The 27,876-nt window shown below is 39.6% G+C and overlaps 1 protein-coding gene across 1 annotated transcript; it reads left to right on the top strand.

Annotated features, from left to right (window-relative positions):
* The first annotated feature begins 33 nt into the window (after positions 1–33).
* Positions 34–27,875, top strand: LOC144663846 (multidrug resistance-associated protein 1-like). The gene is made up of 28 exons (XM_078524910.1): positions 34–330; positions 4,309–4,646; positions 5,415–5,535; positions 5,756–5,817; positions 6,165–6,296; positions 7,048–7,254; positions 8,133–8,316; positions 8,946–9,200; positions 9,491–9,556; positions 9,929–10,066; positions 11,048–11,188; positions 11,564–11,651; positions 12,243–12,318; positions 13,130–13,256; positions 13,906–14,082; positions 15,050–15,217; positions 15,929–16,012; positions 16,578–16,674; positions 17,104–17,744; positions 18,702–19,214; positions 20,369–20,568; positions 21,253–21,379; positions 22,215–22,316; positions 22,688–22,834; positions 23,330–23,488; positions 23,838–24,004; positions 24,612–24,806; positions 26,161–27,875. The coding sequence occupies exons 2-28, from the start codon at positions 4,378–4,380 to the stop codon at positions 26,267–26,269; spliced, it is 4,752 nt and encodes a 1,583-aa protein (XP_078381036.1). The 5' UTR covers positions 34–330; positions 4,309–4,377; the 3' UTR covers positions 26,270–27,875.
* Position 27,876: the final 1 nt, after the last annotated feature.

The following is a 27,876-nucleotide window of genomic DNA, read 5'->3' as shown; positions in this document are numbered from 1 at the left end:
TTGATGCTGGCCCAGGTTATTCGCGGTCAACCTTTCAAGGCAAGTTTTGATCCAAAACAAAGAAAAAAAAAATCTCCTGAGAATAACATAAGCTGCAAAAAAATCGCAGATTGCCGGTACATCACGTTTGTTTTATCGTTTCGAATTTGTTATGTTTCTAATAATGTTAACTAATGAAACATAACTCGGACAGGAAGGAAGGATTTCTACATTCTCCTGCGTCGATTGCATATCGATTTCGTTGAAGGCCGGTTGGTCATTTGATGGTCACGGCATCCCGGCTTTCAAATACAAAGCTTATTTAAGATTTCTACCAGCGGGGAAGTCTTGGTAAGTTTTTGTTACTTCTTTGTTATTTTTGAAAGCGCTTAACTGTGTATTTAGCTTGGTTATACTTGTATAGACCGTCTGAACATAGGGAAATTGACGAAGCTTTTGTAAGCTTTATGTTGTATATACAGGCTTGAATTGTGTCTGCTTGCGTTCATCGACATCAAAGTTCAAATGTACAATGTCCAGAATTCAAGTAGTTAATCGTTGTTTTTAAAACGCAAAGCAACATGTATGCAAATTACAAAATATTCTTCTTTATATAACGGGTAACGTCGGTAACGTTATGCAAATCGTGATAAAAGTCCCGAAAGCTAATCTGGCATAATATAATGCGTATTGACATTGACCTTTCTCGATGACTATTGACTTCAGAACATCATTTCGCACCAAAATCAGCTGTAGATCGATGCCTTTGGGCACGTTATTATATATAAACAAGTTAAAACAATCAATGTAAATTATCCTAGATTTACATTTAAAGCTGATTTCCAGTCCGTACTGCGCAGACTCGGGGTTTGTTTACGTTTTTGTTTTGAATTCGTTGAAACGTTACACTTCGGTGACAGCATACATGAAGTTTTTTTAGTCCGCCATTACAGTTCGCTTCGTTCAAGAACTTCCGATGAGCTGAAACGTCGGTTTGAAATAGCGTCAAGGTTCTTCTACTTGTTATTATTTGTTCTGCAAGGATATCTGGCGTTAATAATGAAGAAACAGATAAGTTTGTCACGTAATTTTTAGTTTTGCTTTGTTTGTGAGGCTCACATAAACATTGCAGCCGAGATTGCGCAGTATGGACTATAATTCATCTTTAAGTTATGATTATTTTAAATAGTTCCGATCCATTGGGTGAGTTATACATTTTTTTCTTTATATTTAAATATGAATCTCATATCATACAAGATCTGTATCCTTGAAAATTGAACTGAACCTTGACAAAAATATATGTAATATTTCATTTAGGGCCCGGACGCACTGGACTGACAAAATTTGTTTGGCTCTACCAAAAATCTCGACAAATTTTGTCTCTACCAAATTTTGAATTTGGCAATCGTGGACGCACTTGAAAACACCAAATTATTTGTTAACCACAAAGTGTCAATCATGTTAAAACTGTACACCTTCGATAACTTTCCGTTCGCTAAAAAGAGTCTTACTTTCCGGCCGATAAGAGCCGTATTTTTCGCTTTTAGTACAATTCAATAGTCTTGACTCGCCGCGTTTTGATTTTGATCAGCAGCGGTACTTGTACTCGGGCGGTTTGAAAATTGTGCCAAGCCAGGAGTACTTGCATACCGGAGGTGTAATGGAGAGAAGATTTGCAAACCATATATATATTATAGTTGTTGTATGGAGTAGATGGTCATTATAATCTTTGCCGTCCTCCACGTCGAACTGTCGAGAAAAAAATAAAATATTTTGGCGGAAATCTGCAAAGCGAGATCAAAAATACTTGTTTGACGTTTTCCTATAGATTACGGCGTGTTAATTGAAAAATCTGTCAGATTTGACGCTTGACAAAAATTGGTCCTGCTCCGAGGCAGGACGACGGCGCCTTTGAAGTTTGGTAAGGCTTGACAAAATTTGGTAGATCTGAAAATCACCGGGCGCACTTGTCTCCCGGAACTGGTGACAGATTTTTTCGCAAAATAAACACAAATTTGCCCAGTGCGTCCGGGCCCTTACTGGTAAATAATGATGGCAACTTTCAAGGCAATAAATTTCTGAAGATAAATAGTGCTTTTTTCGATGTTTTTGCTTGTTTACAAGCTAAAAACGTAGAATAGGGGTTAGTGGACAAAATTTGGAACCACATATTTGTAAACTCTCAAGGGACTTTTTTAATTTCTCAAGGGACTGTTTTAATTCCTCAAGGGATTACTTTCCGCTGTGGGTGATCACTTGCGATCTCATGAAAAAAACGTGACTTGTCACATTTACAAACGTTATATAACAATTTTAAAAGTGACATGTCAGCTTTCTTATCTCAACGCACATGTGTCTGAAAGGCGATCTATAAAAAGCGTCGCACAAACAATGGATTGCGTAACTAGAACACGAATAAATAATCACTAGCACTTACATCCTTTAAAAATTACAAACGTCAAAAATAAACCATACCAAAAAACTCGCTCTTTTCAAAGATATTATTGAAGTTAAAACAAATGCGAGAGATGGGGGCTTCTTTTAGCTTAGGAGCGGTTAAAAATTAGGCCAAATTTGGTCGCTACATGCAAGCGCAACTCTATTTCGTCATCAGCCTAGGTCGTTAGGGACGTGACCTCGCGTTGACAGGGAATGACAGCAATGTTGCATGAATCGGCTTTACAACATGCGATCGTATCTACGCAGTTTGAGTGGAATTTCAGTCAAAGACAGCAAAATTCTTTCTTATTTCATCTTCAAATATAATTCGAAAGCATTCACTGTATATATGGCTTTTGTTTAATCCTGGGTCTTGATATCCGACCCTTGCAGAGCCTAGACAAAACGCAGCTTGAGTGTAACGATTTGTTTACGCTGCAATTATATTTTGCTGTTTCATTTGCTAATTTTGCTTTAATTCTGCCGTAATCGACTGCACCTCGAAAGGTCCTTGCAATTTTAAACTATAGAATTGTCAGATCTCGGTGACATTTGCACTGTTTATTTGTGTAATGTTAAGGAATATGTGTATAAATACCCGGCGCGGACGAGCCATTTTTGACAAAATTATATGGCTGCATTTCCTCCGCGAAGATAGGAAATTGTTAAACTAAACTACAAAGAAACTGTAATGATAAAGTTCGAAGAACAATGCACAGGATAAACCTTCGACTCGTACTTCATGCAAAAACGTCGATATTCGAAGAGACTTTGATTTATTATTTTAAATCCACCAATTGAAAGCAGATCTTTTAAAAGAAAGGCATCTGCAACACTATCAATCGTAAGTTACACAGCAAACCTTTAGGACAATTTACACGGGTGTGCATCTGTTGTAAGGATATCACAGGTCGATTTACACAATGTGATTTGTGTTGTAGTCATGGCATAAAATTAATGTGTCGCATGCGATGGTCCTATGCAAAATTGTACCGTCTAGGGGTGCTGAATGGTAAAAGCAAGTTTTTTTGCGAGATGGTGAGACTGATATCTTTTCTGCGAGCCTGAGACCTTTTTAGCCTTACAAGAAAAAAATAGAGACTCTGCGAAGGCATCAAAGAAAAATTTGAGACGACAAGACCCCTGAAATTTGGCTAAAATTTTGTGAGACACCCATTTTTGGAAGGACAATACACCATGTCACCCCTAATTCTGCTCAGTAATATTCATCCAATACTCGCACTTTGCACTTGAACAACTACATCTGGAATGCTTTCATCCTTGCCCACTTGATGTTTGCTTAGATTGTACAACTTTATCTCATACAACAAGCTTACAAAATGATTTCTATAACACAAATTGTTTAAGCTAATCCTGGGAACAATCAATGACATACAACTTGCTTATGATTGTTGCTTGACAAAAAATGTATCATAGGATTTTAAAGTATGTTTTAAAACCATACCACAAATTTTTTAAGCTTCAAACTATCATGGTGTATACAGTCAATTCCCGCCTTGCGGACACCTTGCTAATATTACAGACACCCCATTATTACAGACAAGAGTTTTAAAAGTCCTGGCAAGTAAGAATAACTGAAAATAACCCCTGCTACTGCAGACTTTCACAACTGTGGACACCAAATTGTGGTCTCGAAAGTGTCTGTACTGTTATATTGTGAATTGACTGTATGATGATAGTTGTATTTTCTTGCATGAAAAGAACAGCATGCAGTCACAGCTGAAATGCTTGCAACAGAGCTGAATACCCTCTTAATTGCTCGATACCGAGAGAGGCTTCTGCTTATATGGGAGGTACCCAGAATGGAACTAGCTAGCTACAAGAAACCACAAATTGGCTTTTTTTCTTTTGAATTTGACTTTTTTTTAGATATGCCCAAATACTGCTCTCTGCAAAGTCTTACTGGCACAGAAGGATATACACACATGCGTGTAAGGCATGGCAACAGTAGCATCAAAGAAAGTAAAGGTGGTGGCTATTTACGATTTTGACCCATCACAGACTGATGGTGTCTTGACGCAAGACTGCCTTAAGAATGCACCGACTGCTCAAGCTCAGTTGCAATTTCACAAAGGCCAGTGTTTTGAGATCCTGACCAAGAATATCAAGTCTTGGTGGTTATATGTCAGGTGCGCCTCAAGCCAGAAAGAAGGGTTTATACCCAGCATCTGCGTTGTCCCAGTAAGGGATGACCTGGATGATGAAAAGTAAGTGCTACATCAAAGTATGTGTGTGATTAAGACTCCTACATGTACACGTTGCAGGGCTGTAGGCAGGGGAGGGGGGTGCTGGGTGTGTTCGCATCCCCTCCCCCGGCCTCTCCCTTGTGGGCCACAAAGGACAGCCAAGTCAGGGAGTGAGGGTAAAAGTCACTCTCAGGATGCAGGAAATGAGGAATTCAACAACTTGACTTATTTCAAAATTTCCTTAAAAACAATACCCCCCAGGGGCTCACCCCTTGGGACCACAGCTCACCCACCCATGCAAAATCCTAACTATAGCTCTGCCGTGGCCTCATGGTCTGCGCACTAGACTCCAGATTGAGCTGTCTGGGTTACAGCCGTAGGGGGGTCATTGCGTTGTGTTCTTGGGCAAGGATGTGTTTTACCAAACATGGCTTTATCACAAACATTTTTCCCTCAGAGAATTTGGGGGTAGAGTTGCGGCTGTACTCCATTTTTTTTTTTTTTTTTTTTAGCTAGGCAAGAGAAATATTTGGTCAGTACTAAGGCATGAGCAGGTGCGAGACTCGTGCCTTGGGCCTGAGATTTGGCAGATAGTGGGGGTAATTCACTTTTTCATTTGGGTGTAGAGTGTTTTACATTTTTTTTTTTGCCAATGACAGAATCCCTGGTGACCCCAAAATTAAAAAGTTGCACCTTAGTATTGTCAGATCTTATACAATGTATCTAGGGCTAGACACTGCCCTCCAATTAATCCACATGTGCTTGAGCGAGGCTATTTTGAAATTGCAGGCTTCATTTTCTCTCGAGTGGTGGTGATGTGTCTCCTTCAATGGTTAATGAACAACTGGATTCAAAGTTCTTCCCAAACATCCCCAGTACGACAATACAAGAAAAGACAGCATCAATTAGGGTATGCATAATTTAGTTAATATGTAATTATTCATTGTTAGTCATCTGTTTTTTCCTTTGTTTGTTTATTTGTTAAAAAGTGTAAAGTTCTGTAACTAGTTTGATGCTAATTTGTTTGGTAGCCAGAGCAGTGTAATCTTCCATTATTTAAAATGAATATATATTCTTTTAGTAATGACTACTTATTATACACCTCATCAAATATTTTTTTTTCCTTGTAGAAACCATGCCCTGAGGAAAAAGCTAATTTCTTTTCAAGATTGTCATTTTGGTGGCTAAACAGGTACTTTGGTCGATTTTTAATCACAATTAATTTTCTTTTTAGAATCTGTTCTTCCCTTTCGTTCTTATTTCTTTTTTTTCTTTTTCCTCATTTTTTTCAAATTTGCTTGTTCGTTTGTTCCTTTGCTCATTCATTGGTTCTTTCGTTCATTGTTCATTCTTTTGTCAAGTTTGTCTGTTTATTTGTTACATACATACTTTCTCTCTTTCTCCTCTTTCTGACTCTCTATAAAAATAATGTGGAATCCACATGTAGCTGTTGTCTACTCTTCCCTGTACATTCACGTACAAAGAAGAAGTCTTTTGAAAAATTAATTGGTCTGACCTTAATAAATTTTTTTTGTTCAGTCTGATTCTAACTGGCTTCAAGAGACCACTGCAGGACAGTGACTTGTGGTCATTAGAGGAGAGGAGTCTTTCATGTAACATTGTACCAAGACTTCACAGAGAGTGGGACAAGGAATTGAGAAAATGTCATAGGTTTGTGGCAGTTTTTGTTAGTCATTACCCCTTTAACCTTTTTTCACCACCCCCTACCAATACTCAGGCCTTCGCCAATTTCCTTTCCGAAATACATGTAATAAGTATTAAAGGGGCAGTGTCACCAACATTAAGTGCAACTTGAAAGTCCAATGAGTGTGTTGATGTTTATTGGAAATCCACTAATAGTGGCCTGGCTTTGCTAAAATTGTTAAACAGTGGTGTGGTTACAATGTATTTAAATGTAATGTAAATTAATGTTGTTTAAAGGGGTCATGTACTCAACTCTGAGGTAGCTAGTTTACAGGCAGGCCACTGAAACAGAGGAAACAAATATTATAAATGAACATAACATGATTAAAAATCCCAAATGGCAGGAGGCAGACCAGTTGGCTATAATTATACCAAGCGTGACGGAGGATTTGAACTCGAAAACCATTGATCACAGTTGTTACATGTAATTCACATATTGGAGAATGAATTTATGCCTTTTTGTTGTAACAGTTGTTCAAGACTTCTAGTGATACTGTCCCTCTAAGATGACAGTGACATATTTTCACTATTGAATAAATTTTATGTTGACACCTTCCACAACAAAATAGTTGTTATCTATGTTTTAAAAGATTATCATTTTATCACTTTCCTCCCCCCCCCCCCCAAAAGAAAAAAAAAAACGGAAAAGAGAAATAATTCAGTGTTTTTTTTTTTTTCTTGCTGTCAAACAAAATCAAGAGTACTTTTCACATTTCAGGAAAAACAAAACACATCAAACTGGCGAACAAGAATCTGAAAGGATCCATCTTCGTGGAACATCTGATGTAGCTTTTGCTGAAAAGAAGTGCCATGAACCATCCCTGATCAAAGCTATGATCAGAGTATTTTCACCCTACTTTGTGATAGGAATCCTCTTTAAGCTGATCAATGATATGCTACTGTTTATTCAGCCATATCTTCTTGGGTAGGTAGAGTCTCACCATGCAGTTGTAGGGCTGATAACAGGGGCATAGCTAGCTTTTTGAAGAGTTGTAGGCCTGGTCAATCAGCCCTTAAGGGTTGCATTTCAAAAGGGGGGGGGGGGGGGGTGGAGGACCGCCGAAGAAGGTTTTTGGATCAAGACTCTCGAAAATGCTTTCTCCTCCGCTTTCTGCTGTTGATATGTGTATTCCCAGCACCTAAACTATAACATTTCATAGGAAGGAACTGCGCCGTTTTCACTCATTCCAAAATAAATGCACTTATCTTTTACGGCGCATGCAATTTTGCATTTGTCTGTCACCTGGCTGGTCTAGAAAACCCTTGAGTTTGCACTTGCTAGATGAACCTTGATCTCATTGCGAAAGGGTAGCTGCGAAATATATAATGCTAAGGTTGGTTACAAATTGCTTTCTTTTTATCTTGAAAGCGTTTTAGCCTGAATTTTTGTCCCTAATAGCGGGAGTCACTTCCAGTCAGACCTCTATTTCCTTCACTTGGGATCTGGATTTTGTCCGTTATAGCGAGTGCCTGTAATAGTGGGGTGTCCACCAGACGAGAGTTGACTATTGTCACCATAAATTATGCCAACATTAAGTTCCAGCATTGCGACATGCCTGAAGATAGACAGTTAGTAATGAATCAGGGCGGGGAAGGGCCTTCTCTAGGCTCGATTTCCAGCCGTTTTTCGGGAAAATGAGCCCGCGCTCCTCCCCTCCTCTCTCTCTCGGGGAGGAACAAAGACCGGACTCGAGGAGGCGGCGGAAATCGAGCCTAGGCCTTCTCCCACCCTGGTAAAACTTGAAAATGGAAAGGTCACGTTACGATTTCTTTACCATGATAACATTTGCTTGTATTTTTTAGACTCCTTATAGAATACACAGAGGATAAAGGGAATGATGCAGACAGATGGAAAGGTTATGTGTATGTTGTCTGTATGGTGGTCGTAGCGACCCTTCAAGTCACAGCGGTGCAGCATTCACTTCAAATTGCATTCAAATCAGCAATGAGAGTTCATACAAGTATCATCGGTGTTGTTTATGCTAAGGTAAGTCTTCTATATCAAGGTTTGTGAACATTTGATTCGCTTAATAAGCTGTGTTAGTTCACTCTTGGTGTCCAGGCAATTGAAATCCAGTGTGAACAGTGGTGAAAATGTTTGCTCCCATAACGAACAGAATGCAAGCAACGAACAAACGGATAAACGAGATTTGATTGGTTTTACGAGCGCAAACAAACGCTTGTTTTATTGCATTAGACAACAAATTGAAATAAACTAAATTTAGACTAGATTTCAACTCCGAACTTCAGTAATGAAACTGGTAGTTTTTACCATTTTGGAGGAGATATGTCCAGAAATGCACGCAGTTACGAAAATTGCGAAAATCACAAAATTTCGCAAAAATCGCAAGAGAAGCATAAATGAGGGTCGAGGAGGGCCCTCGACAAAACTGCGAATCGTAAAAATGGCAAGAGAAGCGTAAATGGAGAGACGTATTCAACACAGAAAAAGTACCAGACTTTAGGAGATTAATCATTGAATGGTAAATTTACTTCGACGAAAACCATGTATCTCACAACACCGCTAGGACAACTTACAAAAATTGCTGAAAATTCATTTTATTCTGATATGGTTGAAAAAGAAAAAAACGTTCCTTTCTCCTGGTGAATGCCTAGGCCCTGTCACTGAGTAGCCCATCCAGAAGAATCTCCACAGCTGGAGAGATGGTTAATCTCATGGCAGTAGATGCTCAGCGTGTAATGCAGCTTGTTCAGTCCCTCAATCAACTCTGGTCTGCACCATTCCAAATCTGTGTCGCCATCTACTTCTTATACGTCACCATGGGTGTGGCTGTTCTGGCTGGATTAGGCATGCTCATACTGTTAGTACCGCTGAATCTTCTCATCACGCGATTAGTCAGGAAGATACAGGTGATAATTTTGTTTCCTATAATAGTCGTATTTATATATTATTTTGGTATTTTCCGGCTGCCTTCTTTCTGTACGTCACAAATGTATGATAGGACAGTTTGCTTTTGATAACCCAAAGTCTTGCGAAATGCCGTCGGACTTTTAAAAAGTAATCGTCATATAAATTTGTAAAATTCATTAATATTTCAACAGGAAAGTATTCTGCGTATTCTGTATCAAAGTAGGGGTATTTTATCTTAGTATTATGTGCAGAAAATTGTTTGTTTTAGTTGCAATATTTTTATTTTCAGGTAAAGCAGTTGGAAAATGCCGATGAGCGCATTAAGCTGATGAATGAAGTGCTTAGTGGAATAAAGGTACATCTTCAAAAAAATGAAACCTTAAGAATACCATGCAAGAAGGGACTTTGTGTTTATTGATATATTCGTTGGTTGGTTGGTTCGTTTGTTCGTTCGTTCGATTGGCTGGCTGGCTGGCGGGCTGCTCTGAAAACTTCGTGTACACCACAGTGATTCAATGTTTGTCATTCCAACAAGTAGCGTTGTTTTTCATACTCGTCCAAATTTTATCGTGGTCTGTTGCCCCAAAAAGAAAATTGTTCCACTTTTTGTACGAATTAGTCGGCAGTGGACATGCCTGAGCTCTTGCCCAACGTTGTCGCGTCGGTAGATTTGCTATCGTTTTCTAGTTTCTTTGTACAAACTTAAGTGTATTTTCGTACATTCTAGGTTCTTAAGCTGTATGCCTGGGAGGAATCATTCATGAACAAGATCACTGCGATCAGAAATAAAGAACTTCGTCATCTCACCAATAGTATGTACCTTGGTGCTGCGGTCTCCTTCACTTTCATCTGTGCTCCATTTCTGGTAAGGAACTATTTAAAGGTCCCCACAAATGCGGCTGCATCGCTTATTGCGAAAACGCTGCTTTCCAAAATCGTTTTTTTTTTTTGGCCCACGAACGGGGAAACATTTTCTACGCAAGCGACCTGTGTCTAAAAAATCAAGAAACATTTTCTTTTTTGCTTCTCGGGAACAAAAATGGCAACAATGTTTCCTTAACAGTTTTAACAGCTGAACTGAACTGAGTGCGCTAGGCCAGTATAATTTGTGTCCAGCACTCTTCTCTTGTTAAATCTCTGTAGATGTAGCCCACCAAACAAAAAATGGGGGCAGCCCCCCCCCCCCCCCACACACACACACACACACACATTTCAGTGCCAAAAGTATCGCTACTGTAGCGTAAAATTGGTTTGTCAAGACACAAATTGCTTTATCAGGATCGTTCTTGACGGGATAATATGGTGAATATGCCAAAAAGCAGCAACTGAACTGCCTAGTTATTCATTGTAACAAATCTAATACGGATACACCAGACACTGTTAAAGACATTTTGGGAAATTTGCGTAGGGTATTAGGGGGGGGGGGAGGGGGGGTATGTGCTTGGCTTGGAGTACGATGAGCCCCCACGTTTTAAAGCGCTCCGCCGCCTCTGTTATACACAATCTAAAATCATGTTACAGGTTTTGCAGTGGAAGGCCCCATGGAATTGAAATGGACAGAGTTTTAGTGGATTTGACTTAAATAGGGGATAGAGAAGATGAGTTGAAGATTTGAAATTAAAACTTTTGGATGGGCATAAAAGAGGTTACTGCCAACCGGATGTGCACTTCCCTCGGGGATTTTCTTTTTGTGGCGTGTTTAAGTTTGTATTCCAGTTTTGCCTTTATCTAACCTTTCATTCCATTGTTTCACTTTAGTAGAACCAGTACTGCTCGACTTTTTACCAGAGAACACTTGTATCTGGTGTATAAAATAACGTTATTTCCTGTCTGCTTTTCCTTTCAGGTTTCTCTGGCCACATTTACTGTGTACGTTTTGCTTGGAAACGAGCTGACTGCTGGTAAAGCTTTTGTAGCGATCTCCTTGTTCAACATTCTACGTTTTCCTCTTTCTATGCTACCAAGGGTGATATTGAACTTTATTCAGGTATGTTCAGCAGATCAAGGTACAGTATTATACTGTACCTTGATGTAAAATGCATGTATGTATACTCTGCAACTAACTGACATGCTACGTTCCATTGCACCCGTTTTCAGTGTAACGTGCATAGCGACTTTCTATCGATATCCATCTTTCGATATCCATCTTTAAACAAACAAGACAGATCGAAATCCGCCAATCACAGCCCACTACCTTCTGAACTTGTGGGCTCATTTGCATGAAACTAATACCGGTATGCATCGGTTTTGATTGGCTCATTTCAAAAGACCATGCCTAAAGATAGATGTAGAAAGATAGCTATGCACGTAACACTGAAAGCGGGTATAAAGCTGTTTTTTTTTTTTTTTGTTTTTTTTTTAGGCTCAAGTTTCATTCCATCGCCTGGAACAGTTCTTAAAACTTGATGAACTAGACCCCGAAAACGTCCTACGGAGCATGCCGTCACAATGTAAGCTCTAATGGCATGTAAAAGACTAACATTTGCTATTGTATTGATTTATAACAACAAAATACCTCAAACTAAACTGAATACACAACGTCCTGCCCGAGCACACGTCATAACGACATAACGACCGTCATACTGCAAACCCTTAATCGGGGTCGCCCACTACCTCACGGAACCAGACATGTCATTGTTCTTAAAACAATGACTATCAGGTCACAAAAGCCCCTACTTCTAGAAAACAATGGGTAGCGTTTTCAATAGGCGAATGGAAAAAGAGGATCCACAGAGGTAGTGGCTTACTGCTTGATCGAGATGACTGCTGATCACTTGTGTGGATATCAGCTATATGGCCCTCACAGCCAGCTACTTGGCGTCCCTTTCCCTCTCAACCACTCCGTCTTCCCAACGGTGAACCTCTCTCCTCCTACCCCTTTTCCCGAGCGGAAGTTATGCAACTGCCCACTCAGCATACATGGGAACAGCACCAGGATATTGGACAGTCACTTTCTAGACTGGATGTCGAGTGTTAGACCCTAATCATTAGGCCAACGTTTTGTTAATTTATATCTTTATTTTTTTTTTTTGTATTACTAGATTCAACCCTTGCATGCCGTATTGAAAATGGAACCTTTTGCTGGGACAGAACCGAAGACATTCCTGTTTTAAGAAGGTAAGACAAATCTTAACCTTGGTGTTAAACATCCCCACAAAGTCTGGCGTAATCTGTTTGGAGCCAAGCGGATACATCTTTGTTTTTCTCAAAGTAATGATGTCTCTTCTCAACAACGCAATGAGTTCGATGTGGAATTGTTGGCTCGGTATTTTTTCTTGAACTTTTTCCTCTTTATTTATTTTCTTCTCGCATTCAATTTAGTCTAAAACTTGGAATACGTGTGTGAAAGGGTTAACCATATGGGGTTCTATTACCCCAGAAGGTTGAAAGTCATCCTAACAATCTAACAACTTTGCTGTTTGACAATGTATATAAAAAAGGCATTTTCTCCCCCTCTAGTTATTTCTCTGAGTTAAGGGCTTTGTGTTTTCTTTCGTTAAAATACGCAATTTCTTCAAAATTATTGGCTATTTGGTGTAGATGATTGTATTATAGGCTTCTTTCGATATATTAAAATTCAGTTTGGTAGCGAGGCGTAGAGGACACAAACAAAAGAAATGAATAAACATGCTTGTCAAATTTCTTTAGCCTGTGTTCTCTAGGCCTCGTTACCAAGCTGAATTTTAATATATCAAAAGAAGCCTATTGCGTCCGGATTGCACCACAAGGTGTAAGAAACGCACATGCAGCAGAAAATGTTAAAAGAGATACAAAACTAGCCCACTTCTGCAGGCTATTCTTGTCTCCCCTGCGCTCCCCTCCCCCTCCCCTCTCCTCCCCCCCCCCCCCCCCTCACTGTTCTTTTAAACTTTTACCAACATGGTATGTTTCTGAAATGCGATTAATTCCAATTTCCTGTGTTTTGAAGCATCAATGTAAATATTCCAAGTGGTTCACTTGTTGCTGTGGTTGGTCAAGTTGGATGTGGAAAATCTACTCTGCTTTCTGCTCTTCTTGGGGAAACGGATAAATTGGATGGAAAAGTTTATGTAAAGGTATGGAATTTTACAACCAAAATAGTGTGGTATTAAGATTAGGTTGAATAATTAGGAGACGTTTTCGTGTTAAAAGCTTGATTAAACGACCTTCCTGGTTTTAGGCAAGTTCCCCACCGATCGGGGTATCCGGAGAATTTTTGACAGGTGTGGTTCAGTCAGGCATAACCCAAGCACTGCGATCGTGTTTAATTCACGTCGTTATCATGGAAATACTTGAGGTCGCTTAGCAACGTCTGTGCCAAATACAACAGGCTCGATCATTTTTCGGAGACGAGCTTCCGGTTGGATGTGACTTCTGTTCTCCATTTTGACTCTAACTTTTCAAACTTATAATAATTCATTAAGTTAAAACAAAAAAAAAATCATAACCGTAAAGGGTTTGCGATAATAATTCTCCGTTTACTCCGTAATTTTTGTTTCGATTGCGAAGATATATCAAACACTCGAGACAATGTTTCATCGACTATCCAAACACCTCGAATTTAGTCAAAAATACTCCGCTGGGCGTCGTATTTTCAACTTTTCTCGGTGTTTGGATATCCCGATGAAACACTGTCGCTCGTGTTTGATATATTACAAAAAATATAGTTAAGTTTAGTCCTAAGTGCGTTGCTCTAAGAGTATTCTTTTCTTGTCTACTTTTCAGGGAACCACCGCTTACGTTCCTCAGCAGGCTTGGATCAAGAATGCGACGCTTCAAGAAAATGTGCTCTTCGGTCAGTCACGTGACTCTCAGCGGTACAAGCACGTGATTAAAGCGTGCGCCCTGGACCCTGATATCGAAGTTTTGCCGGCAGGTGACATGACGGAAATTGGCGAAAAGGTGCGAAACATTATTTTTAATCTTTGATCATCTTTTGTTGCAGTGTTGTACTGTCTACGAAAAAGAATTCGAAGGTGCATTTCCCATTGTGTTCGATTCTCTACCAAGCTTAACATCGGAGCTACATCATTCATTCCATAGCACATACCGACAAACTTATTGTTACAGTATGGAGGGAGTTTGTCGCATTTAATTTCATGGAGCTCAGTGATAAACTGATATTTTTATCTAATATTGAAAAGTTTAGACATATAGTGGTGTATATTAAACTAGATACAGTACAACAAACAAGAATAAAAAGATACACTTTTGGGAACCTAGTAGCATGTACCTCTACCTAGCTTTTATCACGGTGCTGTCAAATCCCGTCTTGCAGACACGCTCAACCAAAAGTTTGAATTATGTTACATTTACAAATTTAGAAAACCGAGAAAACTTATACGATAAAATGTAAAATATTAAAAAAAAAAACACGAGGGTAAAAATCCAAACTTAAGTACATTAGAGACAACAAAACTATTTCTAAATCTATTAGTCTAAAAAACAGGATTAAATTGGCGTGACTTTTTGAGGTTATATCTACTAAAATTCCGTGGGGGCAAATTCCTCAGCCTACTGTCATTGTTCTCTAAAATGCTGTTAAACATTTTGTCCGTCAGGGCTTGCCTTCGACCTGACAGAGTGACTAGACTTGCCTTATCGAGTGCTTCACCATACGAAATATACGGGAAAATAATACGCATCGCCCTCTTTTGCACTGCTTCCAGCACACGAGAAAGATACGCAGGTAGACTTTCATTGAAAACTGGACAGGCATATTCATAAGGCAGGCACTCCCGTTATTACAGACATTAGTTGAAGTCCCAACGAATACGAACTTATTTACTGAAAATAGCTCCCGCTAATACATACCTTCTATTGGGAGTTCTAAACGTCTTATGACTGCTATTTTTTTGTTATTTTTAAGGGTATAAACCTTAGTGGTGGACAGAAACTGCGAGTGAGCTTAGCTCGTGCTGTGTATTTCGATGCGGACATTTACTTGTTGGATGATCCACTGAGTGCCGTTGATTCACACGTTGGAAAACATATTTTTGATGAAGTTATTGGGCCTCAGGGATTGCTGAAAGAAAAGGTATAACTAAAATTAAAGATCAATGACAGAGGAAATGGAAGCTTTAAAGATTGTGCCGCTAATTAAAGAATTGTGCCGCTAATTTAGACATCGGAAATGGCCATTATTTTCGGTGAAATACAATGAAGGAACATTTTAAAAACGCAGCAAATACAAAGGAAGGTACTGATGACCAAAAGTGAAGAAGATTGGAACGGATTGCGATTGCGGTTTTTGAAATATTGTTGGTCTGAACAGTTTTCAAAGTTTATCTCGTTTGCTTGTAGCTTTAAATTATAACGCCCGGGAGACAGATTTGGTTGGAATACAGCTATGGTTTTGTCATTAAGATCGACAAAAGTAATTCCTTGCAAACATTAAGTTTCGTAGCAAGTATTTGGCAAAACTTAATAAAATAAACTTAACTCAGCTGCGACACAGTCCCTTTAACACTGGGCACTTGTGCTCTGCACCAGTTATGCAGTCATTGAAATGCACAATAAAATTACAAGAAGATTTGCCATCAGCAAACTAGTGGAAGAAACGTATGTACTTGAAAACGTTGACAAAACTACGTCGAATTCAGTCCTTCGCATGTTGTGCAGAAAGCAGAATAGGGAGTCTTCTACTTGGGGACAATGTCTACCATAAATTCTAACTAGATATATAGAACAAATGTAAAAAATGAAGGAGCATTGTTTTTTTTTTTTTTTTTTTTTTTTTACTTTTCAGACTCGTGTACTTGTGACACATGGCGTGCAGTATTTACCGCATGTGGACCAAATCATTGTTCTCCAAGATGGCAAAGTTTCAGAGGTATCCTTGGCCTTACTAACTTTTTCTGTTTGTTTATGCGTTTTTTTAACAAAATGAGTTGACGCTACAACTGTATTCAAACATTTTAATGTTAGCTTCCGTGATACTGTCCAGCAGGGTCTGTTACTTCATTAAGAGCGTACGAAAAGTCACCCTAAACACTAAATCCCATTTCCCAGCCCAAATTTTGCACAAATCCGATTTCCCCAGCCCAAATTTTGCATGAATCCCATTTCCCCAGCCCAAATTTTGCATGAATCCCATTTCCCAGCCTGTTGTTTTTCTAAATGTTCAATATCCCAGTCCCAGTTTAATTGTTTTTCTGTGTGTGATTTCCATTCACAGCGACCCAAATTCCATTTTCCAAATGAAAGTTTGCCCAAATCCCAGCTTCCACTTTACCCCTTCAGACCCCTCTTCATGAAACTTCTCTTAAACTACAGCCTAAGAGAGTGAAAGATCTGGAAAAAAAATGTGACCAAAAATAAATGGCTATATGGTTAAGCATGTCTTAAAAACCAAACGTTTGAAAGTTCGCTCACATGTTTGTGATTGTTCACTGAAGGTGGGGACGTACACGGAGCTAAAAGAGTCACAAGGGTGGTTTGCTGAGTTTCTTGACACTTACGCTGGAGAAAATGGCTGTCAAGAAAGCAATCAACGTAAGCGGTGTTAATTAGCCATGTTCAAAACGAGCAGGGGACTGGGTACGAATATTCAATATCGATTGGATTGAAAAATTGGGCCTGTCATCTGAAAGAGACAGGCCCAATACGGGCGCCATTTATGCAATGGGTCAATTATGAGGTTAAATGAAATTTAGACAAATTAAAATCGGCCAATGCTGGTCAGCGGTCCGAACAATATGTGGTCGATGAGTTCCAGGGCGATATCATTCTACTTATTCTTTGCACTGTTAAGTTTGCGTACTTGTCTGCATTTCATAGACTGAGATAGTTCCAAGCAAGGTTGTCAAACTGAAGTTTTTGTCGTAAAACTGGTCACCCTCTCAAATCCTCTTAAAGCAGAAAGCTAGATTTGTTGGTATCTAAAAGGGAATTTTTCTTGTGTATCTGCTATTTTTTGGATAGGGAGAAAACAAGAAAGTGGACGAATTGATAGTCATGGTGCATCTCTGCAGACACATAAACAACCCAAAAAGGTGACGTACGCACGATCCGTCAGCTGTCATCTCCTTGGCAACGAGCTACATTCGGGTAACCAGGCCGGAAAATCTCTGAGTGAGGCTAACCTAGCGAGACTTGTTATTGACAAACACGCCGGAAAACTTTCGCCAGTAAAACAATTACAAAAACTTGAAAATCGCAACAGCTTCGCTAGTATGCATTCTTTGAACAGCTATTTATCTGGGTGCGAAGGGATGGACGCGGATTACCTGGTGGAGGACGATTCTTTCTTAAATAATGAACAAGATGAAGATGACGGGAAGCCGTTAGTCTTTACGCCAAAGTTGCAGCATCAGCAAAGCGTGGCTAGTGATGTCTCGTTAAATAGTGTGTTGTCGTCGGTAGAAAAGGACACAGCAGGCCCTGTTGACTTACCAGTGTTTAGTATTAAGGAGCCTGGAGATAGGACTGTGGAACAAGCGAAAGAAAATCAAAGTTTAATTGAAAATAGACCATCAGGCAATACGGAGCCTGCTGCTGAAAAAAGAGAGAAAAGAGGCGGGACAGGTAGAATAACCTCAGAAGAAAAGTCTCAGACTGGAAAGGTAAGCTTGTACAATGTGACCGATTTATATACTAGAACAGAGATGTGGGCTTAACGTGTCCTTCCATTCCGAGATGGACTCCTGGGTCTTTGTTGTTGTTGTTGTTGTTGTTGTTGTTGTTGTTGTTGTTGTTGTTGTTGTTGTTGTTGTTGTAGCGAGGCGGTACTTCTTCCCGTCCCTCTAAGGCTCTTTGTACCTAGGAGTATAATTTTTTTAAGCTTCTTGTATTTTTTAGTTAATAAAAAATGCCCTGATTAACTGTAAAGATAAATACACCTAATTGCAATAAGGTTGTCATCGAAAAAAGTGAAAAAGTCAAAAAGGAAAAAGTCAAATAGGAATTAATTAAGCGCATGCAAGAAATAAATTTGAACAAATGGCCTCGAAATGCCTCAAAATAAGAATAAATCCATTTATCTTGTTACAGCATGAAAAAGTGGACTCAAAGTATGCAGATAGAAACTCGTGAATTTTCTGTAAATGCTGCCAGTTATGAAACTACGCTAATTAATTCCTATTTACCTATTTTCTTTTCTTCTTTTTTCTATGACAACGTTATTGCAATTAGGTGTATATAGCTTTGAAATCGTTAATTCAATCAAAGAAATTATCATTTACTAAGACACTAAAAGTTGTTCTGCCAAGCATGGATACGTGATCAAAATCTCCGTCTTTTTTTTTTTAACTTTCGTCATTTCTGGCCCTTGTCAGTTGCCTTCTTTTCGATCATCACACAACGCTTCTGTGTAAAGTGCGTCCCAGATTTGCACTTAAATCTGAGCGGGAAAGGAAAGTAGCTTTCTCACAGGAGACAACAGCTCTTCTTCGGTGCTACCTTTAAAAATTGAGTTACCCAATGGCTGTACTTTAAACTTGGCTCGAATGACTTAGAAACAAGATTTTAAACACTTTGAACCAATCAATTTTCACAAATCTTTCTTCATTATTTCTCACCAGGTGAAGCTGTCAGTTATAATGGCGTACGCGTCTAGTCTGGGTATTCTATGCTCGTTACTTTTTCTCTCCTGTGGTCTGGGTGCCGAAACCTCCATCATCGCGTCACGCATATGGCTAGCCAAATGGAGCTCTACTAATGTCACGACATCGCAACAGCGTGACACATTTTTAGGCGTCTATGGTGCCTTAGGACTCGGCCAAGTCCTCCTCGTTAGCAGCATGTCTCTTATGCTGGCATACAGTTCAATGAGAGCTGCAAGAAAATTACACCAAGGACTTCTTGTCAACATAATGCATTTGCCCATGCAGTTCTTCGAAACAACACCCATAGGAAGAATTGTGAATCGCTTTTCAAGAGACGTTAATTCTGTGGATGATAAGATTCCTCGTTCTCTGGGAATGTTTATAAGAACGTTCTTAGCTACGCTTGGTACTATTTTTGTGATCAGTTATTCCACGCCACTGTTCCTCACGTGTGTGTTACCTCTGGGTGTTTTTTACGTGTTTATTCAGGTAAGTAGTAGAAAAGATGCATTCTAGAATTTCACAGTTCATTGAAATTTACAAATTAAGATTGAATGTTAAAAGGGGCCGTGAGGTTAAGATCCATTCTCGTCCCCAGAGTCCACGACCTTTCTTGGTCGGGGCCAGGGATCGAGACCTCTAGTGACCTCTGGCCGGTCCCGATTAGTGAGCATGCGCAGAGTACTCGTTCTGTATTTTCAGCTAATCAGATTTGTCAGATTTGACAATGGGTCCGTGAATCGCGGACTTCCGGTGTTGGAGCCGACCAGAGGTCTTCATTCCTAGCAAAGGCCAGGACGATCGTGGACTCTGGGGACGAGGACGGTTAAGAACAATGCTAACTTGGGAGGGAAGTGACAGGACTCTCATAATTAAAAAACATGCAAGGATTCTCGTCAAAAATTTGTAAAAAAAAAAGAAACGTCAAGGTACCAGAATCCATTTTAGGGGCCTGTTCCCAAGTTCATTTTAACCCCAAAGAGTCTCCAACGTGAACTGCTCTGTTGATGAGTGACTGAAAGTACCATCTCAGAACAACTTTCAGCTTTGTCTGAAAACTTTCCCTAGAGAAACGGTTATATCTACCAACTTTGTAATGGAACACTTTAAAAGGGCTTTGTCTTGGACTTTAAAAGATTTTTGAACAGCCAAAATGTAAATTTGTGTCGTAGGAACCTAAAAATAATTCATTTTTACCAAAAATTGCTATATTATATCGCTATTAACAAGCGTCTTTTGCTGCGGATGGCTCGGATGGAAAAAAAATTGCAAATTTTAATAACCGAAGTTTGATTGCTATTCACAAATTAAGGTTATATCTTCCTTTTGAAGTTGAAACCACTAATTTCAGAACAGTTTAGACCAAAAATCTTTGAAATCCCCGTAACGTAGCTAAGCGATACAAAATCACGATTGTCAAAGCAGTCATAGCGTAGGGCCAGTCCACCACGGACTGGAGGAGTATCAAAGGCGCTGCGAGTAGACATAAAATATTTACACGATATAGACTGAATTGCGAAAACGGGTTAAGTCACGCTTTTTCCATCTAGGTTAAAGTCAAAACACACAGCAGAGACATAAGGGAATCAAAGAGCCACCTTTGTTTGCCTTCATTTTTAATAATTATCATTTTTCTTTTTCAGAGAGCGTTCGTATCTACGTCGCGTCAACTAAGAAGAATCGAGTCTGTGAGCCGGTCGCCCATCTACAATCACTTCTTTGAAACCATTAACGGCACAAGTACCATTCGCGCTTATTCACAGCAACAGAAGTTTGTTATGGAGAGCTATCGACGAGTGGACGAGTCCCAAGTGGCGCATTATCCTGCTATTAGTGCAAACAGGTATCTCCTTAGGATATGTTTACACGGGACCGGTCTCAAACGGATTCGGTCCGAAAAGCGAATGGAATAGGCCTTCTGTTTACACGGGAACCTTCTGGAAACGATCCGGAACGGATCCAAAACTGAGCCTGTTGTTTTACAGGTCTAGTATTGGATCCGTTGCTGAAAGGTTTCAGAACGATCCCGTGTTAACACCTGGATCGGTTCCAAATGGTTCCATGTAAACAGAAGACGATCCAGCCCGGAACGGGTCTGGCCCCGTGTAAATCCTTAGTGATATTTGGAAAAAGTCATACCCTGAAATCCTATTTATGGTTTTCATCTGTTCTCGTCAAAATTCTAAATTCTAAACTGTTAATTCTACTAAGAAATTTCTTCGTCTTTATAAAAATGAATTTTGAAATTTGTGATGTCACGGATGAACATGTTTCGTGACTGGCACGTAAAAGCAATCAGCACAGAGTAAATGCTTAAATCGCAACACAAAGGGACATGTCGCTGCGACATGTGCTTGCAATAAGGCCCCTCGTATGTTAGAACCTTTTCCCGATTGGGAGATTTTCTTTTTCGATTTCGCTTATGACTTCGTCGCTTGCAATAAGGCCCCTCGTATGTTAGAACCTTTTATTCCGATTGGGAGATTTTCTTTGTATAATATTTGACTACTATCCATTTGTTTTAAAGGTGGTTAGCCCTCCGTCTGGAGTTTATTGGAGCTGCTATTCTGTTTTTCGCTTCATTATTTGCTGTAATTGCCAGAGAGACCATAGCACCAGGCCTTGTGGGACTGTCTGTAGCATATGCGTTACAGGTTTGTTTGAACTTGATTTTCTCTTTTTTTTCTTTTTTTCCTTTTTTTAAAACGGTTAAATGGAAGCGTATTTTTTTTCTTTTCATTGCCATGTTCTTATGTCCCCTGAAGGCTGGTTTCCATTATAGTAACTGAGTCGGAGTCGGAGTCGTAATCAGAAGCGCATAGCGTTGCGATTTAGTGAAAATAAAACTGACGGAGTCGTAAGCAGAGTTTCGATTTCAAAAAAAATTTTTTTTTAAAAAATTTTTTTTTCTTTCAAAATTATTTTTATTTTTGGGTTTTTTTTAAATTAAAATTAAATTTTTTTTTCGATTTCGCTTATGACTTCGTCGCTTATGATCCAGTGACAACTACATACATCGTCGAAGTCGCAAGCAAAAAGAAAGCACTCGAACGGCATGAGAACTAGCACTGTGATTGGTTTGTTTTCCCGCTTCTGCTTGCGACTCCGACAGTCTAGTTTTCACTGCGACGGAGCGACGGAGTCATAAACGAAATCGGAAGAAATTGGAAACGTTCTGATATTTCCGATTCCAATTTTGTGGCACAGCTTAGGACTCCGATTTTTCGATTTTCAATAGGTCGTAAGCACTCTTACGACTTCGGTTACGACTCAGACTTTGATTCCGTCGCTAGTCAAAACCAACCTTGAGAATTTAGCAGCAGATCAAGGCATAAAGATAAATAAATGACAACTTTCTTTATTATTCACCTGATGCAAGACATGTAAATGCGCTGCTAAACTGCGCACGTGCGAATAAGAAGGCTTGAACGAGCTACATGCTAAAGGGCTACGAGAGAACGTTTTAATTGTTCGTTTGCTCGTTTCCAGATCACAGGTGCATTGAACTGGATGGTACGGCAGTCCAGCGAAATGGAAACTAATATCGTCGCAGTGGAAAGAATCAAGGAGTACACAGTACTTACCAGAGAAGTTTGTATTCTGTTGCGTCCTCGTTTACCCTAGTTAAATATATTTACCTTCCAAGTTCATTCTTTCATCTCGGGATTTCATATTTCGGGACCAAATACGTCGAAAGTATTCGGGATTTCGGGATCATTCCCGTCGGAAGTTTCAACTTCGGGATTTCGAGACAAATCCCGTAGGAGGTTTCACATCGAAAGTTAAGTCTTCGTTTTTCATGATCATTAATTTGCGCAGGAGAGGTTTATCTTCGAAATAAATGGCGGAAAAAGTTTCGTTTTCAGGATTTTGGGAATATCGCGTTTCAGTGTAAATCATTTAGTTTAAGAAACACTCTAGACTCGTATTTTGATCACAACTACGTTGATTGTGTTATACAGGCCGATTGGATAATTCCTTCTCGCCGTCCCCCTGACGAGTGGCCCCACCAGGGGAGGATAGAGATAGAACGGTTTGACCTGCGTTACAGAGAGCAGCTACCTCCAGTGCTAAAAGACATCAACTGCGCCATTGGAGCTAAGGAAAAGGTAAGTATTGTGTGACATTGCCTAGTTGGAATCACGCAATCACATAGTCCATTGGTTTTATTAAAGCCTGGTTTACACGGGAATTTTTTATGCAACAAATAGATGGCACAATTTTTTTTCACGAGTCCAAAGTTTAGTGCGCCAGAACTGACCTTGGTCAGCAGAGATACGCACGCACAGTGCTTAGTGGGAGTTTGGGAGATTGGAGACCACACATGCTGACGCAATATTTGCCACATTTTATGTGACGAGTTGTCTACACGAGCAATTTTCGTGTGTGATGTCCAACTTTTATTTGTCACATAAAGCTAACTCGCCAGCTTGTCAACAAATATATTTGTCACATAAAAATGGATCAATTGTTCTTTGTCATAAAAAATGCCACATAAAAATTGCTCGCGGTGTAAATCCTGCTTAAAAGTGATACAAGTGCGTTTCACGTAATTCCCACTGTGTTTTACGCAAAGCAGCTACTGTTGTCTTTGTCCCCAACAGATTGGTATCGTGGGTCGTACAGGAGCTGGCAAGTCAACGCTTACCTTAGCTTTGTTTCGTATTCTTGAGAGAGCTGGCGGACGGATTCTTATTGATGGTGTTGATATCGCTTCCATTGGACTTCAGGATCTGCGGTCACGGCTCACTATCATCCCACAGGTAAAAGGGGGCTGATTTTATCACATGACAGACAAGACGGAAAAGAAACAAATGAATCACTTCGCTTTATAAACGTTTACATCTTTCAAACTTTTTGTCTCTTAGTCGAACCTCTCCTTACGGATACCTTCATAATGCAGACACTTCTTTATCACGAAGAGTTCAATTGGTCCCAGATAAAACCAGTAGAGTCAACTCTCTCTCAGACAGGCTGTCAACTTATTTCTTTAATGCCCCCGCCCCCCCCCCCTCTCCTACCCTTGCATACCTCGTAAAGTTTATTGTTTTCTGAAATGCTTTACCCGCCGTCTCACCCACCTCTAACAGTTTCTGCATTGTGTCCCTACAGGACCCCGTGCTGTTTTCTGGTAGTCTTCGAATAAACCTGGATCCATTTAACAAACACACAGATGAAGAGCTCTGGAATGCACTTGAAGTAGCTCACCTGAAGAACTTTGTAACAGGACTTGAAAAAGGACTTCAATTCGCCATTCTAGACGGAGGGGATAATCTCAGGTAGAAAGTGTTCACAACTGTCCGGTTTCTTTCGCAAATTCATCACTCGACCACAAGTTACTTCCAGTTAACTTCGAGATCATAGACTCTTGTATTTCTTTTTTCCGCTCGAAACAATAATTGAAATTCGGTAATAGAACTTTGCCTGTGACTAATTGGGTAGTTAGCACGTTTTGCTTACGAACGCCTTAAAAATTGCACACACATACTTAAATGGGTTCCTTGTTTGAAATATCTCAAAAAACCTTAACTTTTCTCCTTCATTTATCTACTAGAAGTTTAACTTTTCGTTGTAGCTTTATGAAGTCCCCTCAGATGTTGTTACAACCATAATTAATAGGTAACAGGACTGCGTGTCGTCCAGTTCTGTAAGTCATGCTCGTGATTAAAAAAAATCAGACTCCCGGTCGTCTGATTTTGTTAATCTTTCGAGGTGTGATTATGGCCGAATTTGAGTCCACTCAGTCCTATAACCGTAATGTATCCCTCTCACCCAAAGCTGCCAATTTTCTGTCACTGATTGACTCTGTCGCGGTGTATTTGGACCGTATTTCCATGTATATCCATTTTATAACCACACTTTTATTGTTTTTTTTTTCTTTCGCAGCGTTGGTCAGCGGCAGTTGGTGTGTTTGGCGCGTGCGCTGCTCCGTAAAAGTAAGATCCTGGTTCTCGACGAAGCCACGGCCGCGGTGGACCTGGAAACTGATGAATTCATTCAACAAACGATTCGGCGTGAGTTCGCTGACCACACAGTATTCACCATCGCGCACAGGCTCAACACCATAATGGACTATGATAGGTAAAAGATTTACATGTTGAAACGATTTGCCTAGTTTTAGGCAGACCTTATACCTAGCTGCAGTGAAAACGTTATCTAAGAAGCAAACCGTTTCGAATTCTATTGCGATTCAATAAAGATACTGACTGGTATTTTTCACGCTTAAAACAAACTTCTTTGGATGACGTGACTTAGTGACAAAGTCTCACGAAAGAGGCCCCTTTAACACTAGAGACACGACTAAACTTAGGGCGCTTACCATTAGTCAGAACTGGCTGGCCAGACGGGCATATTCGAGGACAGAATTCCACTGTTAGTCAGATTTGTCCTGTCAAATCAGTCAATGCATAAATATTATACATCGTTGTGGTGGATTTGTGGAAAAATCTCACGAAAAAGGCCTATTTCTGACGAAAAAGGCCCAGCTCTGAATAATGGTAAGCGCCCTTAGACTTTTAATTATGCATCTCAAATAGTTTATGGACAGCCCCTCTTTTTGGTTAGTCGGTCGAGCGTGAAGCGAGATAAAGCGCTCTTGGAAAAATGGCTGACGAATTCTGGGGGATAGACACGCGAAATCTATCCCCCAGCTTTCGCGCAGCCAGTTTTCCACAGGTGCTTTATCTCGCTTCACGCTAAACGAACTAAAAACGGAGGCACTGCTCGTAGACTACATCTCAAATAACCTACTCGTCTAGTGCAAACACAGCACGGATACAACTTCAGAAGAATAACTGGCTTAAATTTTATAAGTAAAAGGATAAAACAGACGAGTTATGCGCCTAAAATAGTAATTGTCTTTAAAAACTCTTCTTAGGCAAATTGTGGAAATGTGCGTTTGGAAATTAGAGACGGCTGCGCGCACGCTATCCAAGTACAGTCTAATGAAAATCTAATTCAAACAATCGTTGCAGAGTTTGCCCTATAAGACCCAATGCAAATATGACTGCCATTAATTTTCGGCTCCCAGAAGAATCATTTGTCAACAAAATTAAATGACTTTAACTTAAAGATAAAGTCAAAGTAAATCAGTGAAGTTTCAAGGCTATACTTTTTTTCTAATGGGAAATTACAGGGACATTTATATGGCCAAAAACATGAAAACGAGGCTAGGCAGGCCAGGGTGGCTTTTTCCATACAAATCTCTTAAAATTGAATGAGTCACAAATCTACAGCTCTTTAACCAAAAACACTGAACCTTTCAGTCTAGCATTTTGTTCCATATATTTTCAAGTGTCACCATCAGCATTTTAGAAACTTGACCAAACAAAAGAAATGAATGACAACCTATTTTGCTTAAGGTCTATGGAGCTTCCCGGATTCACGCTTGACCGTCTTTGGTTTCTAACCAACTGTTTTTTTTTTTTCTTTTTAGGATCATGGTTTTAAAGGATGGATCAGTCGCTGAGTTTGACGCGCCGTCTAATTTACTATCAAGAAGAGGATTATTTTACTCCATGGCTCGAGATGCTGGCCTGGCTTAAAGAGAAGTTTCGTCATGTTGCTAATGAGAGTCGAAGCAGGGACATTGCTCTCAAAAGGCACTACAATGGACTCAAAGGTCTTGGCTTTGCAATGAACCTGAAATATTAGAAGATACGTTGTCGGGTTAAAATCGGGATAAAGCGTTTTACGAATTCTGTTAAGCAAATAAGAAGGCTTAAACCATGACCATGTAGTTCTCTTGATAACCATTACGCAGGTGACAAGAGGAGTATAGAGACAGGTTGGTAAAGTGGTGGTGGAGAGGGGGTAGCAATCACGAATCAAGGGTCTATTTTCAAATGAAGAATCGCATGTATTATTGAGACACTTTTTACTAATTTCGTTTATAATGTACATTATTGAAGACAATGAGCTTCAAGTGATTATTTAATTTGCGTGACTTAACCTCTCAAAAGCCTAGTAGTAAAACAATTTGTCCTGTTAGGAGAGCTTACAGTGTTAGGCAGGTCCTAAAACGCATAATATATAAATTGAGCCTAAAGGACGCGTACGTAAATTGATTTATGAGTAGGTGATTTATTTCCCATCTTCACGAAAGTTTAAAGACTGAATCACGAATCACGGTCCTCAAAATAAGCGTATCACGCGCCAAAGCTGACACGCAATTCACGGATCACGACCTGCTATTTAAGCTAATTTCACGTGCCACGCGCTAATTTTTGCTCAAATCACGCGTCACGTATAACCCCTTCACCACCCTGAAGAGAAACGAGGGCCGTGTCGCGGAATAATACTATTAGAGAGGTTAAGCAAGACGTTATACGGCAAACGCGAGCTTGCCTTTCATTTTGTTACCTTTTTATCGAATATTACAATTAATCCCTCATAAAAGTATGGTAAAAATCCCACATTTATGACACAAAACTATTCATTTCCGCGTACGAAAGGCAGACGGCACAAAAGTTGAATTTTTGCTGTTCGCGGGAAAAATAATCGTTATACTTAATCTCTCTGTTACTTAGGGTGCTTTCGATTGGGAAATCCGGGTTTGTGTATTCAAATCCGAGTTTCGGATTTCCAAAAACGCAAAATCCAAAAACTGATATTCGATTTTGGGAACTTTTTATTTAAAAAAAAATGCAAAAGTAGCCGTGTGCCATTTGAAATGTTGAAATCCGCGAATCCCAGTGATTCCTTCTCCCATTTCTTTAATGGAACACGACTGCGCGCTCGTTGCTCTCAAAATGATAAATTCCTATAAACTGTATTTTTGACTCAAATGTGTAAAGCCGTTGTTTTTGGAATGAAATTCGTAATAGTGTAGTCTAAAACAAGTAGACTACTCGCCCAGGTTTTCTTTGAGCTCTTTTCAACTAGGCTGCGTCTCGTTGGATTTTTGCTCTTAGAAAACTCGAGTTCGTCTTCTTAACATAAACATATGTTTAAGTCGTCATCTGTGCACAAACTAAATTGAAATATGTAAGCTCACCTTTAAAATAATATTTTTAACTTTATCAGAAATTTATACAAACTTTTAAAGTTCTATTTTCAATGACTGTACACGAAATTGCATAGATTACTAATTACATACATACGTTAAATTAAAATTCAAAAATATTATGAAGTTTACCCGCTGTTTTATATC

Source organism: Oculina patagonica, chromosome 8 (assembly GCF_052425735.1).
Source record: "Oculina patagonica isolate OP01 chromosome 8, crgOcupat, whole genome shotgun sequence".
NCBI lineage: Eukaryota > Metazoa > Cnidaria > Anthozoa > Scleractinia > Oculinidae > Oculina > Oculina patagonica.
Note: the sequence above shows the minus strand (reverse complement) of the source record. Positions and strands in the feature narration are given on the sequence as shown.

Bases quoted from the DNA above. Each gene is read 5' to 3' on its own strand.
- LOC144663846 (XM_078524910.1), top strand. From the start codon at position 4,378: ATGGCAACAGTAGCATCAAAGAAAGTAAAGGTGGTGGCTATTTACGAT. The intron at 12,319-13,129 runs GTAAGACAAATC...TGTGTTTTGAAG, and splicing joins GACATTCCTGTTTTAAGAAG to CATCAATGTAAATATTCCAA. The intron at 24,807-26,160 runs GTAAAAGATTTA...TTTTCTTTTTAG, and splicing joins ACCATAATGGACTATGATAG to GATCATGGTTTTAAAGGATG.